The 21,567-nt window shown below is 35.4% G+C and overlaps 1 protein-coding gene across 1 annotated transcript in view; it reads left to right on the plus strand.

The window, feature by feature from the left end:
- The window catches only part of LOC122804411 (putative N-acetylated-alpha-linked acidic dipeptidase), a 2,922,358-nt gene that overhangs the window by 575,684 nt on the left and 2,325,107 nt on the right, over positions 1–21,567 (plus strand). Inside the window, exon 3 of the mRNA XM_044074242.1 lies at positions 2,998–3,123. Coding sequence (XP_043930177.1) covers positions 2,998–3,123 — 126 coding nt within the window. The remainder of the gene's footprint in view (positions 1–2,997; positions 3,124–21,567) is intronic.

The following is a 21,567-nucleotide window of genomic DNA, read 5'->3' on the forward strand; positions in this document are numbered from 1 at the left end:
AACTCATTTAAACACACTAAACATCCCCTATAAAATCAATGGATCTGCTCCTCTACGTCTTCAGAATAAATCCTGCTGTTATTTTCTGCTTGCCATATCTCTTCTTTCTGAATCATATACCCCACAAGCAGTCTACACCTATGCCTGAGTAGTTTTAATAGCACCTCAGACCTATATTCATTATTTTGTGGCACTGCTAAACCCCCCTGTTATACTTCTAATATAAGCCTTATTATAGCCATGTATTTAATTATCTCTGAACCTGCTTTACACACCACCTCTAAACTATATCAACATTTTCTGCGCCACTTAGTTCTTTACCTCAGTTTCTTTGAAATTCTAAGCACTAATCACATGCTCTATTATCTGTCTGACAAACCCACTAATACACCTGCTCAAACACTCAGTGTTTAATACCTACTAGTGCATACGTATATTTTTTACTGTAAGAGTAGCCTCTGTCTTCATATGAATCTATCTGACAAACACTCTTAACACACCTCTTAAATGTTTATTGTTCAAAATCTAATAATGCATAAGCAGTGGCAGATCCAGGAATATGCAGAAGTGGGTGGGGCTCAGTCAGGAAAGTAGACCACTACAGAGGTTTTGGAAGGCAGACTAAAGGAGGGGGGGGGGGGATAACATGACTGGAAATTATAATACTTTCAGGTGAGAATTAACTTTGTTTATAATGTTTTCTCTCAAATCTTTTGGGTTTCTAATACCATGATGGGAATGGAGCCCATTCCTGAGTTAAAGTACGATTAAAGTTCATAAAATTAGTATTGTTTCAATCTTTGATGTCAGCCAAAAGTGCTTTCCACGGCACCCGCAATGTGCTCAGTAATGACTCCTCCTGCAGTTTGTATGGGGTTACATAGATTGGTAACATATATAAATACAATTGTAGATTCTTTTTTATAAGACCCGTTGCTCCTGCTACTATTGGAACTGACTGGGTATCTTTCTTCCACATTGTTCTTGTTTCTGCCTGCAGATCCTGATATTTTATGACTTTGTGTCTCTCTCTACTCAAGACACTGTAGTCACTAGGTGTGGCGATTTCAATAATCAATGCTACTTTTGTCTTCTTTTCTTGGACTACTATAGCTGGTTTTCTAGCATCTATATTTGAACTGTTGGTGATGGGTGATCCCATGCAATATAAACTTTTTCTATTTTCTATGATACTTTGTGGCTCATGTTTCCAGTGTTTTTCAGCACCTTCAGTACCATAACATTTGCACAATCTCCAGTGCAACAGTCTTTCCACATTATTATGCCTTTCAGAATACAGTCCTTCAGCCATTAGTATGTGACAACCAGCAACAAATTGTACAACTGTTTCCAATTCGGCTTTACAAAATCTACATTTGTCTGTTTCTCCCCCCCATGTTCAATGGACTTTGTCAACTAGTGTGTATGTAACCCACTATCTTGGGACACCAATATTAACCTTTCATCTCTTGGTTTGAATTCACCTCTCCTTAACCATTCCTGCATTCATTCCTGATCAACATGAGGTTCTTCCAGAAGTTTTCTATACTTGCAGCTATAGTTAGGGTTTTTCCACATTTCTTGCCTTCTCATCTGGTCCTTCACCTTATATTCTTTCTTTTGTTTTTTTGGCACATTCAGTTGCTGCCTGATTTTTTTTTTTATCTACTTCTGGTTTGATTTCCATTCTTGCTTGATGCCGATATGCTTCTGCTAGATTAAGTAGAGATGTCATCTTAGATTTACTCTCCTCATATTTCAAAACTTTAACTACATTTGGGTCTTGTGAGGTCAGCAGATATGTGTTGAGTCCCACAATTGCAGATTTATACATGCAATCAATTGCAAAGAGGCCCATCCCTCCTTCAGAACGGGGAATATATAATGTTGGTATACAATGATTTTTATAGATCATTTGTTGAGCATGAAGCATCCTTCGTGTTTTAATATCTAATCTATCTAATGTTTTTATATGCTTTTCAAAATGTTGGCTGAGGTTTAGCGTCAGCCCTAAATATTTATATTGCTGGACTCTAATGAGGAATACATTTTTTTCAAACCAAAGTGAGTGGTTTGCTTCTGGAAAGCCTTTTCAGGAAGATGTTAACAACATCAAGAATCTTCTAATGCTCAGTGTTCAATATCTACTAATTCATAAGTGTATTTTATACTGTAATAGGAGCCTCTGCTTTAATATGAATGTAATTTAATCATCAAATATACATGTAATTGTTAATGTGTATTATTTAATGGCTGTTCATGTATATTACCGAATGTATTTTTAAAAATGTGTATAATATGCTGGAGCTTTTCTCCCCGGGCCACTGCTAAAATGGGTTTTTCACTAAATCCAGTTGGACAAACATAATGAACAAAAGTAAAATAAAAGTAAATAAAATAAAACACCCAGAGCTAATGCAAAATGTGAACAGTGGGTTGATGATGATGGTGATGACAAAAATAAAAACAGAAAAGTACCTGTAAGCACTTTTTCTCAATAATGAATCTCAACCCCTACTAATTCCATGGCTGCACAACACATACAAAATGTAGATAACCGATACAGCACAAAACTCCGTGGCAGATAAGCTCACAATAGTACAAGTTGATAAAAGCAGCAGTTAACCAACAATGAAACTCCATTCCAAAGTGAATTATATGACATATCAACAATCATTATTACACGCACACACATACATTAAGGGATATGCATTGTGAATGTGTGCTGAACGTTCATTTTGAATTTTAATTTTTGGAATTAAGTCAAATCCTTAGCTGTATTAGTTTTGTAACCTGTATATTTTAGTTTTATTAATACATGCTTTTGTTTCAAATTGATGATATATGATCATTCCAAAAAACTTAAAGTAGTAACAGATAACACGAACCTAAAGAAACAACACTGCTACCATGAATATGTAATTTTAGAGCATATAAGATGGCTATAATTTTGTAAACTCTAGAAAAGAACTTGTCTTGTTTTTTAATGTCTTTCAGGGTGACCTTGTATATGTGAATTATGGAAGAATTGAAGACTTTATGCATCTTCAGAGAGTTTTAAAAGTGGACCTTAATGGAAAAATTGCAATTGCACGCTATGGAAAAATATTCAGGGGGGACAAGGTAAGAAGTTTTGTGCAATACAAATGTACTGTCAGATCATGAACTATTTTATAGTTTTAAATCATCAGACAGGTTCACGTTTTGAATAAATATTGGATGTAAATGATATTCCTTCCTTTGTTCTTAACATTTAGGTTGTAATGCACAATGTTTTGCTTCTCAAGATTTATATATGCTTAAGTACATATCCATACTGATTTCTGAGAACTTTGGGTGCTCATTTACATATGTGTATGTAAAATTACATGGATATTCATGAGAATGCATTAATTCAGGACAATGTACTGCTCTTGCTGCTGAACATCCATGTTTTGAATGAAAGAGGCAGTGGTTGAAAAGTTATTGTAATTATTTTTTTTTATTCATTTACATTTTTCTGGCTGGGTTAGCCCCACTAGTTAGGGCCCATTTTCAGAGGGGAGACTGGAGAAAACAATAACATAGAATTGTTGATAGTTACAATACACACTGCAGCAACAGCTAAGAACTATAGATGAAGTAACAAAGAAATAAAAGTTGTTACTGAAACGTGTGTAATGATGTTTAGATGTTAAAAAAGGGAAGCCAATGAGGAAATGAGTAAAGAATGACTTTTCTCAGACCCTGTACACATGGTGATTACAGTAAGACAGCACTGTGCATGAAAGCCTTTGTTCAACCTCCAAAGTATGAGCAGAGGAAAGTATGACAAGAAAGGCTGTACGTGAAACAGGAAATACTGAAGAAAGTATGATGCTAAAAAAATGAAAGAAATTTGTGGAACTAGAAAAGCCAATTATGTTGGTAAATTCTGTCAAATTATTGATCAAAAGTGCAGTACCCCCCCCCCAAAAAAAAAAAATGACAAACTTGACATACACCACAGTTGAAACTCATGTATTAAGATGTTAAGAGCTTTTGTTCCACTAGATCTTTATCAGAACGGATGCAACATCATTTCCTTTTCATTTTAAAGGAACCTTAATCAGAGTTACACATTCTAATTAAATAATCCATTAATGTGTCATTTGAGAAACGACTATTTAAAGGAGCGTACATCAACTGAATCTTCCAATAAATTTAAATGCTCTATAAATATTTATTTGATCTCGTTGACTTTGATTAATGAGGCTACTACTTGATTGAGTTGGCTTTGATTATATGAGGCTACTTGTTCATGATGATGTTAGGAGAATGAGTAGCTTAGAACAAGAGATCAGAACATTGGACAAAGAGATCACTGATGATCTCTTATTAGATGGACATTTGGATTTATACACAAATATTTTTCATAACGTTGAGTGACATTGTAATACAATCAAGAAGCTTAAGGAAAATAAATTGAAATGTGATGAGATGGATTATAGAGAGACAAGGACATACCCATTTCAGAGCAGACCTGATATTTTTCATCAACCCTATAATGATTAGGGTTATTTACCTCCCTCTGCTGAGAATGTCTCACATTTTGAGAAGAGTGATTTGTTTTTAGAGGAACAACTACTGATGAGACATTCCTCCAGGTTGACGCAGAAGACTAACAGGAAAGACAAAGGTCTGGGGGGGGGGGACTCTCACTCTCATTTTTCAATGATGCCTGACAGACCGGAACAAATTAAGGCAAAAGAAGACAACATAAATGTGGTTTCTGATCATACAGGTACTGTGTATACTTTTGATGCATTCAAAACTTACATTTACAGTAATTTGGGCATAACTCCTAAATTTGGAGATTTATTTACCAAAGGTTTTACGTTTATGCCTTCTAGAAAGCTTAATCTTGTCAATACTTTGGTAGAGTTATAGCTTTTCATTCATAAGTTGAATTTAAAAAAGTTTTTTGAGGATAAAGAACAGAAGGGTGATTTATATAACATACCCACAAGGAAAACCGTTTTCAATCCCCTGAAACTCCCCATAACTATTTGAAAACTTTGTGAATTTGATATTAAAGTGTTAACAATGGAAATTATACATTTTTTAATTTAACAAGAGAGGAAAATAAATTATCGAATGAACTTATTAAAACCATTATGATTAGAACCATGAAGCCAGATAAAGGAGTAGGGTTGTAATTATGTATAAGTTTTTGTATATATCTAAGATGTTAAATTATATAAATGATGGTGGATTTTTTATGAGTGTATCCATTAGTGAAGTAAACATAGCTTATTACAAACTGGATTTATGGCTGAAAATTTTAGAGTTTGACTCTGGTCTTCCCAAACAAACAATTGCTTTTTGAGGGTAAAATAACCTTTGGTGCCCACCATTTTTGGTACCCCACAGATGCACCAAAATCTGACTTAGCCCATTTGAGATTGATTGTGGCTGCAGGAGGTTCAAAAACTGAACCAATGGCAAAATTTATGGATGCCAGATTGAAAGGATTTTTTGTATGATGAAAAATATGTTTCGATTTTGTTGATTTTTGTTTTGACTTTTTTAAGACTCTTGGGGAAAAGTGCATTTTTGGGTGACTTCCTGTTTGTGGGTATTGATGTGTAGGATTTATTTTTGGCAATTCCTCATGATACAGGGATTGAATGGTTTTGGGAAACACCACTTATTACTAACCAGAAGTTTAGCCAAGTTAACAATAATTGGGTTAGTGGTGTCATGGAAATGGTACTTCAGAATAACGCTGTTTATTTTGAAGAAGAAGAATCTAAACAAACTAAGGGTGTAGCTATGGGGGCTGTGGCAGCCCTCATTTTGCAGATTTTGTCCTATGGTGGTAGGAAAACACTTTTGGTTTCTCCTCAATTTACAAAGAGTATTTTGATGAGTACTTCCATTAGCTGGATGACATATTTATTATTTGGAAAGGTAATATGAATATTTTAAGGAATTGTACTTCCTTTCTACAGTTTACCATGACAATAAATGAGAAATACATGCATATCCTGGATATTACTATAGGCACAAAAAAGTTTTGGGAAGATATAAATCTGGTATTTACAAAAAAAATCAACATTTTTAATGGCTACTTACATTTTCATAGTAACCACTGGCAGAAAATAAATCTAGTAAAGTAGCAGATGATTTGATTATCTAGAATGGTTGCAGATGATTTTAATTTCAATAAAGAACTGGAATTATTTAAACAAATGTTTAGGGCTAGGAAGTACCCTGAATATATTTTGTATAAACTTAGTAACAAATTAATCAATAAGAGAATAATAACGTTCATTCCCTAACAACATTTTCAGAAGGGATGAATCTGTCAGTAAGTGAAGAAAGGGCAGACAATTCTAAGGCAATGATTCTGTCCTATGAACATAATGTTAAAGTCAATGAGATTTTGAATACAAATTGGAAAGTTTTTTTGTTCATACCTTTAATCTTGAACTTGATGAATAATCCTTTGGTGTTACACAAAAAATAAAGATATTAAGTCCATTTTGGAAAATGGTTACAAGAGTGATGATTATTGTATTGATAGTAAAAAAAAGAATGTTTAAATATTTGGATGCCCACAATGTAAATACATTTATGACAGTTTGAATATAGTTGTGGGCAATTACCCTAGAACTATTAGCATCAATAGGAGACACAGTTGCTGCACGAAAGGTGTGGCATATGTTGCCAATTGTATGACCTGTCCAGCCTCCTGTGTTGGACAAAAATGAGTGGCCCCTTCAAAAGAGTATTTAACAACATGTTTGTGGTATTAATAAACAAGATATGAATAATGCATTAAGTAAGCACAGCGGAGACTGTGTGGAGTTTAAAAAGTTTCTGTTCTTCATTTTAAAGAAGGTACATAAAAATGAGAGGGGTAGTAACTGGTCATCAGACTTAATTTAGAGTGTTATTTTTACAACTTTTATTAGTAGCAACACATTCTTTTGGATAAATGAAAAGGTGTCCATAGGATTAATGCTTAGAGCTGATACAATTAAAAGGCCTTCAAATTTCACATAAAGATTAAAATAGTAGATGACATATAATTACACTTAGTATAAGATGATGGACTTCTTATAAAAAATATATTATTTATGTGTTTTGGGTAATCAGATATGTAAGTGATCAATTGTTTTTATTGAGGGTATTTGAAATGGTTGGATATTTTTAATATGTGAAACAAGATATTTGATATGGCAGCTATTTTAAAATGTATACATGTATATCTATGGAACATTTGAAATAAAGGGCAGATTCAGTTGATGTGAAGGTTCCTCTTAATGATTGATCCCTAAATGACAAATTAAGGTGTTATTTATTCAGATTGTGTAATTCTATTTGATTAAGGATCCGAGAAAATGATGTTACATCATTTCTAATGAAGTTCTAGAGGAACAAGAGCACTTAACATCTTAATAAATACACAGGTTTCAAATGTGGTGTATGCTGAGTTTGTTTTTCTTTTTAATTTATTTTTTGGTACATGTCATTCTTTGGTGAGGTTTTGGTATTTGATCAGAGTGCAGTGGAATTTTAATAAACTGACCTTTTTCTAAAATATTCTATCTAAAATATTAAAATAAAAACATGTGACAATGCTGTTGTTCCTTAATGTTTCCTTATGAGTACTTTCGTTTAGTAGACTTTGTCAGGTAGGTTTTTAGTGAATGAGATTGCATTTACTTTACATGTTTAAATGATTCTGAAAAGGGTGTGTGGTGGGGGTTATCTGTTGCCATTGGCAGGTAGACCGACTATGTAGAATAATTGGTCCAGACTACCTCTCAAGCTGAATGGAGGGAAAGGTTAGTCCTTAATTTGCATGGATGATCTGACTGGCCCAGCTATTATTTTCCAGAAACCCTCTTAACATTTAACACAATTATATTCTTATTCTAATTCTTATTTTCAGAGGTGTCCCAAGAGAAATCAATAAATAACTACCACCACTGAATTAAATAGCATCAGAGCATGGGAACCTACAGGTTGTGTGCCCAATTTCCTGGGACAAAGGAATTACTTGATATGTTTTTCTTGTATGTATGTGGAGCCCAGTATTCCATGTGGAGTTATGACATAGAAAATAACACTTCACAGAAAAAATAGCAAAAACGTTTTTACTTCAGGACACAAAACTTCATCAGAGAACCAATTAAATCAGAAAGTCATACTGATATCTAAATTCTTGATAAACGATGTCAAAAATTAATTGATTAATTGACACGTCAGAGCATCATAATCACTTTTATGGGGGATAATCGTTGCCAGTATTAATCCTGTTTCATAGCCCATGCGAGATTGAATAAAGTATCCTAATAAAGGTTCAGTAAATAGCCACAACAAGAAAGGGCACTAAGCATTGCTCCTGTTTCATTGCACATGAGATAAAAGGGTATGAGGGAATTATTTAATAAAAGAATAAATAAAATAAAATGAAAACTGACATGAGAGAAGACATAATAAAAACACAGATAGTTCAGTTTTTTTCAACTGCATGACACTCTTGATAGAGCATCCAAAGTTCAGACCAGGTTTAGTATATGCGTTGAGTCTTATTTGTCATTCCAGCTCTTTTTTTCTGAGCGCCTGTAGGGAACATGTCATGTCAGTTGGACAAATTCATTTCTGACAAATGTGAAAAAGAGTGAGTGATGTTCACAGAAACTACTTTCACTGACAGTGTTTTTTTTCCACCATTCGCCAAACTCAGAGTTGATATATAATCTAGTCAGGGGCTGGGGTATAGCAAAAAAATGTTGTAATGTTCACCACAGGTAATTTTGGTAAACTGCTTTTGATTTATTTCAACTCCCTGAAATTACCTTCATTGAATCAACATGAATCTCTGCCTGTTTGTTTCCATCAAGGGGTTTAATTGTGATTACAACATCCATCTGAAATGGTTTAGTATGTCACATGCCTATTTGGTAAGCAATGATTGAGCAGCAGATTTTGTGGTAAGAAGATTCTAATTTATGGAATGTGGTTTTATTAAGCAAGTAGCAATGCCCAATAGGGTGTGTGTTATTGTGGAAATAACGCCCACTCAGGCATGCTCTGAGGCCTGGCACATTCTCAGGGAAATAAGTCTTTTATTTAAGATTGCATCCAAGTATTTATATTAATCAACTGTCTCAATAATGTAGAGTTTATGAGGATGGGTGAGAAAGTGACCATTTTTCCCTTTTATATCACGTAGCACAAATTTGCTTTTCTTTTTACTAATTATCCACGCCAAGTCACAGAGCCACGATAATGTAATAACTGACTGTTGAATGTATGAGGTAACATGAGCATGGTTAAGCAGATGCCATAGTATACAAGAATTATCAGAGTTTTGAATAATTTGATGTGAAGGTACATGTTAAAAGCAAATAGATAAAAATAAATATTAATAAAGATGGTTAATAAGAGGGCCAAGAATGCTGCCTTGAAGCACTCCGATATTAGTATGGTTTTGAGAGAAAGTGGTGCGTTCTATCCTACAGTCTAAGTTATGTTGTGCAAGTAACTTTTGAAACATCTGAATACCACTGTTCTGGCAAGTTTCTGGAGGCTTTCTAAGAGTAAGCTGTGGTCAACTAAATCAAAAGAATTAGAGACATCTATGAAGAGAGCAGCAACTGAATTGCATCTTTCATTCAGATGCAACAAAATCTGTCATTGCCACCCATGTAATTTGAGTACTCTGTTTTGTTGTGTTCTGCTAAGTGTGTTGTAATGTAAGAGTTACTATAACAGCTAAGAGTTCATGACTCTTTCTAAAATATCGGATTGGTGACTGATGACAGAGATAGGTCTATAATTGTTGACTTTGTTCTTTTTCCTTCCCTTAAATAGGATAATAATTTTAGTTTTCTTTCATACGAACGTGAAATGACCATGATTTATTTATTTATTTATTTATATAGATGATTATTTCCATTTGTTTACCAGGAAAGTTTGACTGGATACTAAGAACCCCTTTTCAGTGGAGGCTCAGGGAGAAAAGCTTAAAAGTAATACATTTATATACATTTGCAAACAGTGATAGTAAATAGTAAGTCGTTGATAGAGGAGTTGCAGCAAAAGCAAGAGGGCATGACAAAAACATAACAATAATACAATTTAATGTGTATATTGAAATGAAGACAGGGAAGACACATTTACAATTTAGACAAATCTTTGATGCACTATAATGTTTTATGCCTAAGGAGAAGCATTGATATAAGTAAGAGAGACTGGGTAAGGTTTCTAAAAGCTTGAGGTATAAAGAAGAGACTGTAAGGATAAATGAAGAGATGGTATATATAGACAGAAAGGGTAGATATAGGGTCTATATTGAATCAGTGAATACTTTAAAAAGCGAATGCTTATTCATCGACCCTATGTAAGGGAAAGCTTAAAATCCCAAACACCCGGAACAGCGATTTTTTTTTTTCCCTGGGAAAAAAAATCGCTGGTCCGGTTTCGGGAGTTTGCCATTTCCTCCACTGTGGTATGATCTCAGAGTTGGTATATTTAAGTAGGGGGGGTGTGGGGAGTGAAGCCCCCCACATTATATATTGTTTAAAGATTTTTTTTTTTTTTCTGTGGAACAGCGACTTTTTTCCCTGGGAAAAAAAATCGTTGTTCCGAGTGTTCGGGATTGTAAGCATTTGCTTAAATAGGATCAATGAATCAGCACTCACTTTTTTAAGCATTCACTGATTCAATATAGACCCTAGATATAGACAGACAATCATCCCTTTAGGCATATTTTCATGAGGGTAATGAGAGGACAGGAAATGTCTGACGACTAGCTGTAAAATTCACATAGAAATAATGGCTGACGTGCAGTTATACTAAATCAAGTCAGTAAAGCATTTGCGACTGATTTGTGGTAGAGGTGTAAAGCAACCAATGTTGAGTTGTTTATTGTGTGATATTGTCACCAATACCATTACAGATTCAATGCCAAGGATATTGTGAGGTTAATTGGGATGCAGGGATGTAGTGATAGAGTTCTTAACCATTATCAACACTCCTCTTGTTCTCCTAGGCATGTTGTCAAATTATAGTTAGAGATATTGAGCTCTGAGTTAGGAATATGTAGTTTTATTTATTTATTTATTGCTACACCATGGTCAGTTTGGGTACTTATACTTCTGATGTTTATATACACTATTTTCAATACTTTTGTATGCTGTGGTATGGTTAGAATACTGTTATGTGAAGTAAGAGAAGGAGTTGTCATGGTTTAATGACTATTGCATGGATTGTGAAGTAGATGTATGTAGTAGGAGAGTTGTGTATTGCATAAAAGTGGGAAATAATGTACTATTGACTTATAGAAATGTGCTGCATGCATTTTGATTGGTGTGGGGTGGTTGATGTAATACTTCTCAGAATGTTTTAAAAGTGCATCTGTAAATATTGTTTCAATGGCACGAGTTAGCAGTGAGAAAATGAAGTGGAAAGCTAGCAGAAAAAGGCCTGTATAGTTCAGCTTGTTGGTGGACTGAGCTTGTTTTGCAGATATACCTATATGATAAAGGAATTTATTATGGAACTGATTTGGAAGATTCAGTTTGAGTGCTGGGCAAATATTGATTAAGGGAAATGAGAGAGGTATGTTATTTTGCAGTTTTATGTGTGCATGGATTCTGGGAGGTGCACAGGCTGGTTGCCAGAGTATAAAGCTAATGACACTGGGGATTACAAAAGGGGAGTGAAGCTGGATACCCCTCCAGGATAGCGGCAGATAATAACCTTGTGCATGTGCAGTGCTGATGACTACTGTGAAACTATAAGCAAACTACCTCCATTTTAAAGAGTAAATAATACATTAACGTTAAATATGGTCTGACAGGAAAACCTGTGAACAAATGGGAGTCTGCATGTGTGTATATGTATGTGTGCAGAGTGCCTTTGCTAGTGATATATGATCCACTAGAAAGTATTAGTCCATTCACGTCTGATAGTATTAGTGTTTTAAATTCAGAAAATGGTAATGGGTTGGTAATGAGGTCTTTCTCATTGTGGCCATACATGTTTCTTAATCACATTTTCTCACTGTGTCTCTATTTGATCAGTCTGTTTTGGGAAATTGGCAAAATTAAAGAGCATTTTACTGAATTTTAGGGTATTTGTATGTGTATCCTCATTTCTGCCACAGACAGATTGACTCATATTATACCTTCCAACCCCCTGCCTTGAAAAAGTGACTAACTGAAAAGGAATGACTAAATGTACTATTGAAAGCCAGTATAAACTACATTCATCAGGGTGGCAGTTAAGAGCATGGGATGCATTATCTGAATTCTGAGGGGATAATTGTATTTCCTCATCTTCTGCATCTATGGATACAAGACATGTCTGGTGTAAGCACTGGAGAGATAATCATATACATTATCGATTGGAAATTGATGTGTAAATTCAAAGTTTGTTGGCTGTGAAGAGCTTCTCCACTTGGTTTACCTTCATGTATGCATTTTGCACACGAGCGAACAGCAGATGTTCGAAAGGACATTTGCAAAGTTTGCAAATGTCTAACGCAAAAAGGTTTGAACGTGCAATGCGCAAATCCACAGTGGCATTCGCTTATTGCAGATTTGGCATTTTGGGGTGGATTGCACTATAGTGGGGATCGGAAAATGGTCCCTTTCCCCACTGTAGTGTGATCTCGGAGTTAGTATATTAAAGTAGGGGGTGTGGGGGTGCAGGGGGGCTTGCCCCCTTGCATTACACTTCATTATATTTCTTATTCGACATTTATGTTCAAAAATCAGCAAATCTTCTTTTCGATTTGCTGATTTTCAAACATTGGAAACTGTCGCGGTTTTGTTTTTCGTGGTTATGATTCGCTCATATGAACAATTGCACAAGTGTGTTTCACCTGTGTAAAGGTAAACCCTCCACTTTCACTGTTGCATTTTTTTACTTTGGCTTTTCAAGCTCTAAGCTGATTAGTAGAACAGGACAAAGTAATTATGATGTTTAGCAGCCAATAACATATAGCATCTAATTTAACAGAGAACTGTAGCTTAAGTGAATTCTCTGTGTACATTTTTATTTTAAAGCAGAAAAAGAAACATACATTTTGATGGGAAATCAGAAATTAAGACTACATGTCCTATTTACTCTGTCCATTTCTCTTTATTGTTGGGTAGTCTGAGGAGCTAACTATTTTCCTCAACTCTCCCATGAACTAATTTGTCTCTGTTTTTTAATTTCTTCTAGTGTATTGGGTTTCTAATACCATAATGAGACTAGACCTCATTCCTAAGTCAAAGTATGATTGTATTGTTTCAATCTTTGATGTCAGCCATCTTCCGTCCTCTTAGATTTATTCATCTCATGTTTCTAAACTTTCACTACATTTGGGTTTTGTGAGGTTAGCAGATATATGTGCAGTCCCATGGCTGCAGATCTATACATGTAAGCAATTTCAAGAAGGCCTTACCTCCTTTGGAATGGGGAATATATAATATTGGTATGCACTGATTTTTGTAAATCATGTGGTGAGCATGAAGCATCCTTCTTGTTTTCCTGTCTAATCTAGCCAACACATTTTGGAGCCAGTCAGTCACTCCAAAACTGTAAGTTAGGACAGGAAGGGTGAATTGGTTTATAGCCTGAATTTTGTTCCTAGATGTCAATGCTGTTTTCAGGATTAATTGATGTCTTCTGAAATATTCCTTACTAAGTTTTATTTGCATTTGTTCATGTTTTATTGTTGATCCTTCATCAGTTCCCAAACATTTATACACCCCTCTTGGTCAAGTTTTTTCATGATTATATTCTTGTCCCAAACTGATGTTTTCTTGGTGCTGCAGTTTTCCTGCTTTAAAGGTTGCTTTTGCACATTTATCAAGACCAAATTACATTCTTATATCATCTGAAAAAGTTTTGACAACTTGCAGTTGTGCTTTCAGTTCCTTAGCTGATGAGCTATATAGTTTTGAATCATCAACAAAGAGAAGATGAGATGTCTTTACACTTTTATTTTATAGGAGCCAAAATATAGCCATAGCCTAAGCTGCTAATAGACAGCTTAATGGGTTAAGGGGCAAGACAGAATAGCAGCAATGACAGAGAGTCACTCTGGAGTATCCCCCTTTGAATTTTTATCCCTGGAATAATAAGAATATGTCCTTTATCATGGTTTAATTGCAAAGTGGTCTGGCACTGTTTCATAGTCACTGTAATGTTGTGATCAGTGTAAGGTCTATCTCATACATTGTTAAGCACTCTTTTATCCATGAATGTGGTATACTATCAAATGCTTTTTTGTAGCCAATCCATGCCATACTTAGATGCCTTCCCTTTTTACAGTCCACTATGGCTTTATTTAACATCAGATGATCCTTTGTTCCATATGACTTTCTCTTATTGCCCTTTTGTTCTCTTGCCATAATTGAGTTTTCTTCTAAGTGACTGTAAACACTGTCGGCATCAATTCCAGTGTATAGTTTATACATCATCAGAAGGAAAGTGATTGTTCTATAATTTTTAGGGGAGCTTGCAGACTCACTCTTAAGTAAGAGCATTGTTTTTCCTGTTGTTAGCCAGGTTGATGTCTGTTCAGGGTGGGCATATAAATAGTTCTTACTTATGGCAAAATCTTTGTGCAAAGATGTTAATACTTTTAACCAGAAGTTAAGTACTGCATCTGGCTGTGGGGTTTTCCATTTAGAGGCTTTTTTAAACTTTGTTTCAACTTCTGTCTTTTACTTCATCCCATTTCATATCCTGTATCTTTAAACTTCTTATTCTTTCTTTTACTTCTTCTATCCATTTAGCATCTTTGTTATGTTCCACAGGATCTTCATAAATACTTCGCCAAAATTTATCCTTTTCTTCTTTTTTTTGGTGGTCTTTCAATTCCTTTTATCTTGTTTCCCAGTTCTCTATAAAACTTTTTTGGGTCCTCAATAAATTACTTATTTTATACCTTTCTTTTATATTTATCTACATATCTTCTACATTTTTCTGCCTGTGCTGGGATTTTTAGTTTATTTGCGATAGTGCATGATAGATCCTGATCTGTTCTAATAGTGCAGATTGTTTTTATCATGTCTATCTTTCTAAGTATTTTTGTTGATCTGTTCCCTCTTCTATACTCTTCTAAAAGTAACACATCTTGTCTTAATTGCTTTATAGTTTTCTCTCTTCGATCCATGATGGTATTTGATTTCTTCCCTTCCTTTATCTCACTACCCTGTGTTCTTGTGGTAGAACTTTATCAGTTATTAATTTAGCTGCACAGTAATGTATCCTGTTTACTTCTGTTATATCGCATGGATCTCTATGGACAGTGCTAATTACTGTGTTCATTTGTTTTATCAAACTTCTGACTTTTTGGGTTTTATTGACCTCCTGCAGTCTATTTCTTTTACTGATCTTAATATGTCTATCTATCTCTGTTAAATCAAGCAACTCTTATCTAAGCTCATTTTCGTCTAAACTGAGAGCACATTTTTTGTTTTTCATTTCCTGCAGGCATTCTATAGAAAGTTCTATAGCATCTTCCTGTGGCACATTATCTTCAATTGAATACTGTGCCATCCATTGCTCTGTCATATGGGAACGCAGTGGCCTATCACTCCTCGGCATTGACTGCATCAGAGTTTCCACAGTTTCCTGTTGCTTCCTTTGCTGTCCCGCTTCAAGTGAACATTTATACTGGTTTCCTGTGTAAGTGTCCAAAATATCTTCATATGGCACCTGACCAATTGTTTCCTGTTCCACTGGTTTCCCCTTAATTTGGATGTCCATTGCGCTGTCCTGTTGTGGTGCTTTCTGAATTAGATTTTCTACATTGAATCCTTCATTTTGTGGGTACTCCTTAACCTCAGTTCTATTTCTTTAACTTCTCCATTACTAATATCCTTTTCTACTTTTCTTCTTTGTCATCCTTTTTTTGTATTGTAAAGTCCTCCATGTCCAGATTCCTTTGCCTGTATTTCTCTTCAAATATCTTTGGTGTTGCCCTTTTTGGATTGATTAATTGTGCTTTCTCCTTTGCATAGATATTACACCATATTAAATCTCTTTTTCTTTCCCATGCACATATTTCTTCTTCAGATATCTCCTGATATTCCTGTTTTTCCTTACTTTGGGGACTCATTCCATCATGTTGTGATGTAACCTGTGTTAGACCTTCTACACCAAATTTTTAACTTGGCAAGCACTCCAAACTTCAACTTCTGTTTTTTTTTTTTAACTTCTACTTCACTAATCTTCTTTTCTACATTCCATCTTTGTGATATTATTTTTTTTTTATTGTGAACTTTCCATATCTGGATGCCTTTGCCTGTATTTTTCTTTGAATATCTTTGGGGCTGCCCTCTTTATGTTGATAAATTTGGCTTTTGCCTTTGCCTAAATATTGCAGCATATCAAATCTCTCTTTCTTTCTCATGTCCATATTTCTTTTTTATACTTTTCAAAAATCTCTAGGTTTTGTTGTTTATATTTTCCCACTTCCTCAGATGCTTCTTTTTCCAAACAGATCAAAGTGTCTTCATCTATATACTGTTTTTCCGAAATACGTTGTATTAATGAACATAAAATTTTATTTGAAGCTCCTGATAGTTTTTCTTGTGGAAGCATTTTTCTTTCCTCTAATTTCTCTCTTAATCTTTTTATATATCTTGTACCTGAAAATTCTGGGCTTTTTGCATAATAGTGACAGTACATAATTTCTTTCTTATCCTCAATAGTTCACTCTATCATCTTTAGGTCTCTTCTTTGGCCTATTAGCTTTTGTGATTTTTGTGGACTGCTACTTCCTTCTATATTGGGGGGCATCATCCCTCTGCCCTGGCCCCATTGTAGGAATGTTTCAATATTTTGAGGATTCTACACTATTTTTTCTAGTCCTGGCATCAGTGTGCCTACCAGGATTTGGCACTTTTTTATCCTGGGTCTTGTGCACCCAGCTATCTTTAATTTTTGACCTACTTCTTCTGTCCATGATACATGTTATATAAATGCAGTCTATATATCAGTGTCGTCTTGGTGAGGTTATGTGAAAAACAGGGTCTACCTTGTGAAAGTACTCACCAAGACTTGAGAATTAATTCAATTTCAGCCATACTACAATCCTTTGCTTGCTGACTTTTCTCCATTCAAACCCTGCTACATGCAGTCTTGAATGGTAACACAGGATTTAATCCTATATTGTGATCATACAACTACCAGAAGAATGCCATTTCAATCAAATACCACCATCTTTCTTAAAATCCTTTCCTTGTGTCTGCCCTAAAGCTATCACTTTGTCTCTTAAAATCAGGCTCATTTATTCTTATACTGTCATTTTTTTGTATAATAGTCATCTTCGTAATGGCCCTTCTCAAGAAACCTGTCCACAGTCCATGACTGATTTTAGCTATTTCTTTGCCCAGAATTCATAACAGGCTACATCTCCAGAGCTTTTAGACATATCTTCTTGACATTTTTATAGAATAGCACTAAATCATTAGCTACAAAACTACTTTATATTGTCTTTTCAGTTTTAAAGACAATGGAACAGTTGCATTGTGAATTTTAATGAAAAATCGAGATTTTTCATGCCACTGCAGTGGTAGCGTTGTTGCCTCACAGCAAGAGGTACTCCCATTTGATTATCAGCTGGAGCGTCTTCTGTGTGGAGTCTGCATGTCCTCCCCACGGTCGAGTGGCATTCAAAAGACATACGTAGAATGGGCGTGCCTTCATTGAAGGTTGGGCATCGAGCTGGCACCTTGGCACCTGTAAAAAATCTACTGCCAATCATTAGCGGACTGGAGTTCCACTGTGGCGACCCCTAACCAGGAAAATCTGAAAGAAGAACAACAATCGTATACCTGCAATGCAGAAATGTGTTGCTTTTGGACCTAAACACGCTACAACCCTATATATGTATATTTTTTCTTACTTTTGTATTTGTTAATTTGAAATGGTGCAAAAACTTACATTTTCAAATGGGTGTAAAAACTTTCAGCATAAGCCACCTGTATAGTCAGCTTTATAATGCATACAGTATATGCTAATAGCCCTAAACACAAGGACAAAACTGTCTCGTGTGTGCATGCATGTCTGCCTGTATCAGTAAAAAAAAATCCTTCTGCTATAACATTTAAAATGACAGTGGGTAGTCTGTAAAATAAGTAATATATTTAGCTTTAGTTTAATATTTATTTTTATTTTTATTTATTTTATTTTACATTTGTTTACCGGGAATGTCCGACTGGAACAAGGTCCATTTACAGCAGAGGCCCAGGGAGAAAAGTTCCATAACACAACAGTATAAATGCAACAAATGACAAAAAATATTCTGTACAGAGGCATATATACAGTCAAAGCTCCATGTCTTTACATGACAACACATAATCCATGAATGACAAAAAATTTCTGTATAGTGGCGTATATACAATCAAGGAGATTTTTCGTACCTTAATTTGATTTGAGCAAGCTTGGTATATAGATAGCAAAACTTTGAATTCCCTATTGGTAGTACAAAGCATAAAAATGAAGTAATGGAATCTGGAAAATAATGCTATTTGGGAGATATGTCATAGTGTTTGAAATAATTTGTAGGATAGTAGAATAACAGCATGCTGATATGTTTTTGATATATGGCAATTCTATCGGATATAAAGGACAAAATGTTTGATTTTCAGACATTGAATGGCATAAACAGAAGGGCCAAGTCCCAGCCAAATGAGGATGATAGCTGTGAAGCCTTTTGAAAAATTACTAATTTATTTCTCGGAACAAAAAAGCTCCAGAATGCTTGTTGGGTGATCTCAGGTATATATTGTATGTCGCTAAGCTCGGGTCTAAATGCATTTTTTGGGTGTTAAGATAAATCCAGTGACAGAAAAGCCACTATTCTGGAGAAGTAAGTATATTTCATTAGTGATCTAATTGCAGCTCAGTTACATTCCCTATCCTGACCAGAATTTGTAAACCCCCCTTCTTAGAACCATCAAAGTAACATGTTAGGGCATCACTATCAAAGCCCTGAAAGCTCTGCATCCATTGTGCATGTATACAAAGTCATCTCTTCTGGTTTCAGGTAATCTGTCTCCTCTAGTCTCTGATCATATCCCTTATACTCTATCACACAGAATTTTCAAATAGCTTTCATATGAGTTCCTTCCAACAGCCTGATGTGCTTTTCTTTATATGACCTCAAGAAGTGCATGTGGTACACAATACACAGTCTGACTTAAGACCCTGCAGAGCGGAAGTATCTCGTCTTTGCTTCTGGAATCCCCAGGATATCCCCTGGTATTCCATTTGCTTACAATGCTCCTTTTGGCCATAGCCCATGTGTGATCAGCACAACCAGGTCATTTTTTTCCCATTGGTTTACCTCCCCCAGCTGATGTACCACACCAACGTAGCACATTGTGGCCTAAGTGAAGACTGTGACATTCGTTTTCACTAAACCACAGCCACCACCTCTCTACATGCTTGTTCAGCCTTTCATATCCTTCCCTAGATTCTTTTCCTCCCTCCACTGCTGCACCTATTTTGTTTCATCAGCAAATCTGATACTATTTTTATTCTCACAGATATGTTGGGCACAAATGCCCTTTAGAGTAGTGGTCACAGGCAGACCTCTGTATTACTCAACCAGCCATTTCCCTAGTTCCTGACATTGCTCCACTGTAAAAACATTGTATGTGTCCTACCATTCAACCATGCAGTTATTCTGTTTCTCAGTCTTGAACCTACCTCATCCCCTCTATTATTACTTTCAGCCTCCTGTGTAAGATTGAGTCAAACACCTTGCTGAAGTCCAGCCAGAATGGGTCTATATTAATTCTGCGAAATATGCATTCATTGACTACATCTTCCATGAACAACTGCCAAAAATCACTTCAGCGAACTGCAGAATTTTTCCCACAGTTCGTAAACACTTGGCCATCACCTAAACGTTAACCTTTTCCCCACTGTAGTGCGATCTCGGAGTAGGTATATTTAGTTAGGGGGGTGTGGAGGGCACAGTCCCCCACATTGGGGGATGTGGGGGATGAAGCCCCCCCCCACTTGGGTGAATTTGATTTAGTCCGTTGTGTGTTCTGGATGGTTGGTGGGCAAGTGTTTGCGAACCAATGAAAAATTCCACATTTCACTGAAATGATTTTTGGTGGTTGATGTTCGCAGAAGACGTATTTGATGAAAATATTTTTTGTGGAATTAATATAGACCTGCCAAAATACCTTCTAGTACTCTCACATTACGTTTACCTGTAACCCAGTAATAAAAGTGAAATGGGTTTGACTGGCAGCAGCTTCTGTAATCAGCCTTCAACACAGAGTTCTCTCCTTGACATTCTCTGCTACTGCTCTCAATCCATCAGACCTGTAGTTCTCCAGATGTCTTTTTCTGCCCCTATTTTTATAAAGCATCAAACCTACCAATCATAGTCCTTCCACACAAGCCAATGATCGCCTGAAAATCTCTGTCAACAAAGATCCTCCAAGACACTGGCAACATTTTTGAGGACTCTGGGTGGCAGCTCATTTGATTTGTTTTGCTTTATTTTGCCTAAGAACAGACAGTTCCATTTGAACTTCTGCTCTGTCTTGGTATCTGTCCATTCTTCCTCTTCTGCCTTGTCTCCCTTCTCCCATCTTCTCTCCCAGCACAATACTATCCCTTTGTTTTTTCTTCATGAAGACTGAAGCAAAATATGTCCCTTCGTTCCTTCTTTTTGCTTTGTACCATAAGAACCCTTACTTCTACTTTGATTATTTCTTTTAACTCCCTTTCAGCTTTCTCCATTGCTAACCTTGCAACTTTTGGAACCTTTTTGCTAGCCTCCTTGTACTATGCCTCATCTACTTCACCACCTCTCCTTTCCACCTCTTATAGGCACTATCTTTTTCCCCAAATTGCTAGCCTTACATTCCTTTGTAGCTACACAGGACTTACTCTTGTTTTACCTCTTCCTCACACCCTTGACCCTAACCATCCCTGTCCATAAGCATAGCTTGTTTGCTCCCTTTATTTGCTGTCAGTCTTCTTCCTCATCCATGACCATTTCTCCCAACCAAGCATAATCCCCTCTTTTGAACTCGCACACCACATCCATCTTTTTTTTGTGATTACCCTTCCCTTACTCAAAACCATGCAGTGGTGTGATTCTGTTCAGCTAATGTTATCTTAACCTGGACATCCATAACATGCTCTGTAGTAGTTATAACTATATCCAGAATTCTGTCCTTTCTTTTTTTTTCAATAATAAATCTTTATTATTTTCAGTTGTTGATACAATAATACACTACACAAAATAAAATACAGCAATATCAAAAGTAAACCTATAATCACACTACTACACTATATATACATTATCTACATGAATGCTTCCAACGGATAACTAAAATCTTTATACATTAAGATAAAATTCTTGACAAGGTATTAAAAGATCTAGTATCAGTATACAGGTTATTGATAACGTTTCCAACTTTAATATATACACCCTGAGGAACAATATAATTTAATCATTATGCCAATACAATATTAAAGATTTTCTCTCAAATTTTTGGATTATTTATGTTTTTCTTGTGATCCTTAATTAATAATTTATGTGCTAAAATA

The sequence above is a fragment of the Protopterus annectens genome, chromosome 6.part0 (assembly GCF_019279795.1).
Source record: "Protopterus annectens isolate FY-2018-M chromosome 6.part0, PAN1.0, whole genome shotgun sequence".
Classification (NCBI taxonomy): domain Eukaryota; kingdom Metazoa; phylum Chordata; order Ceratodontiformes; family Protopteridae; genus Protopterus; species Protopterus annectens.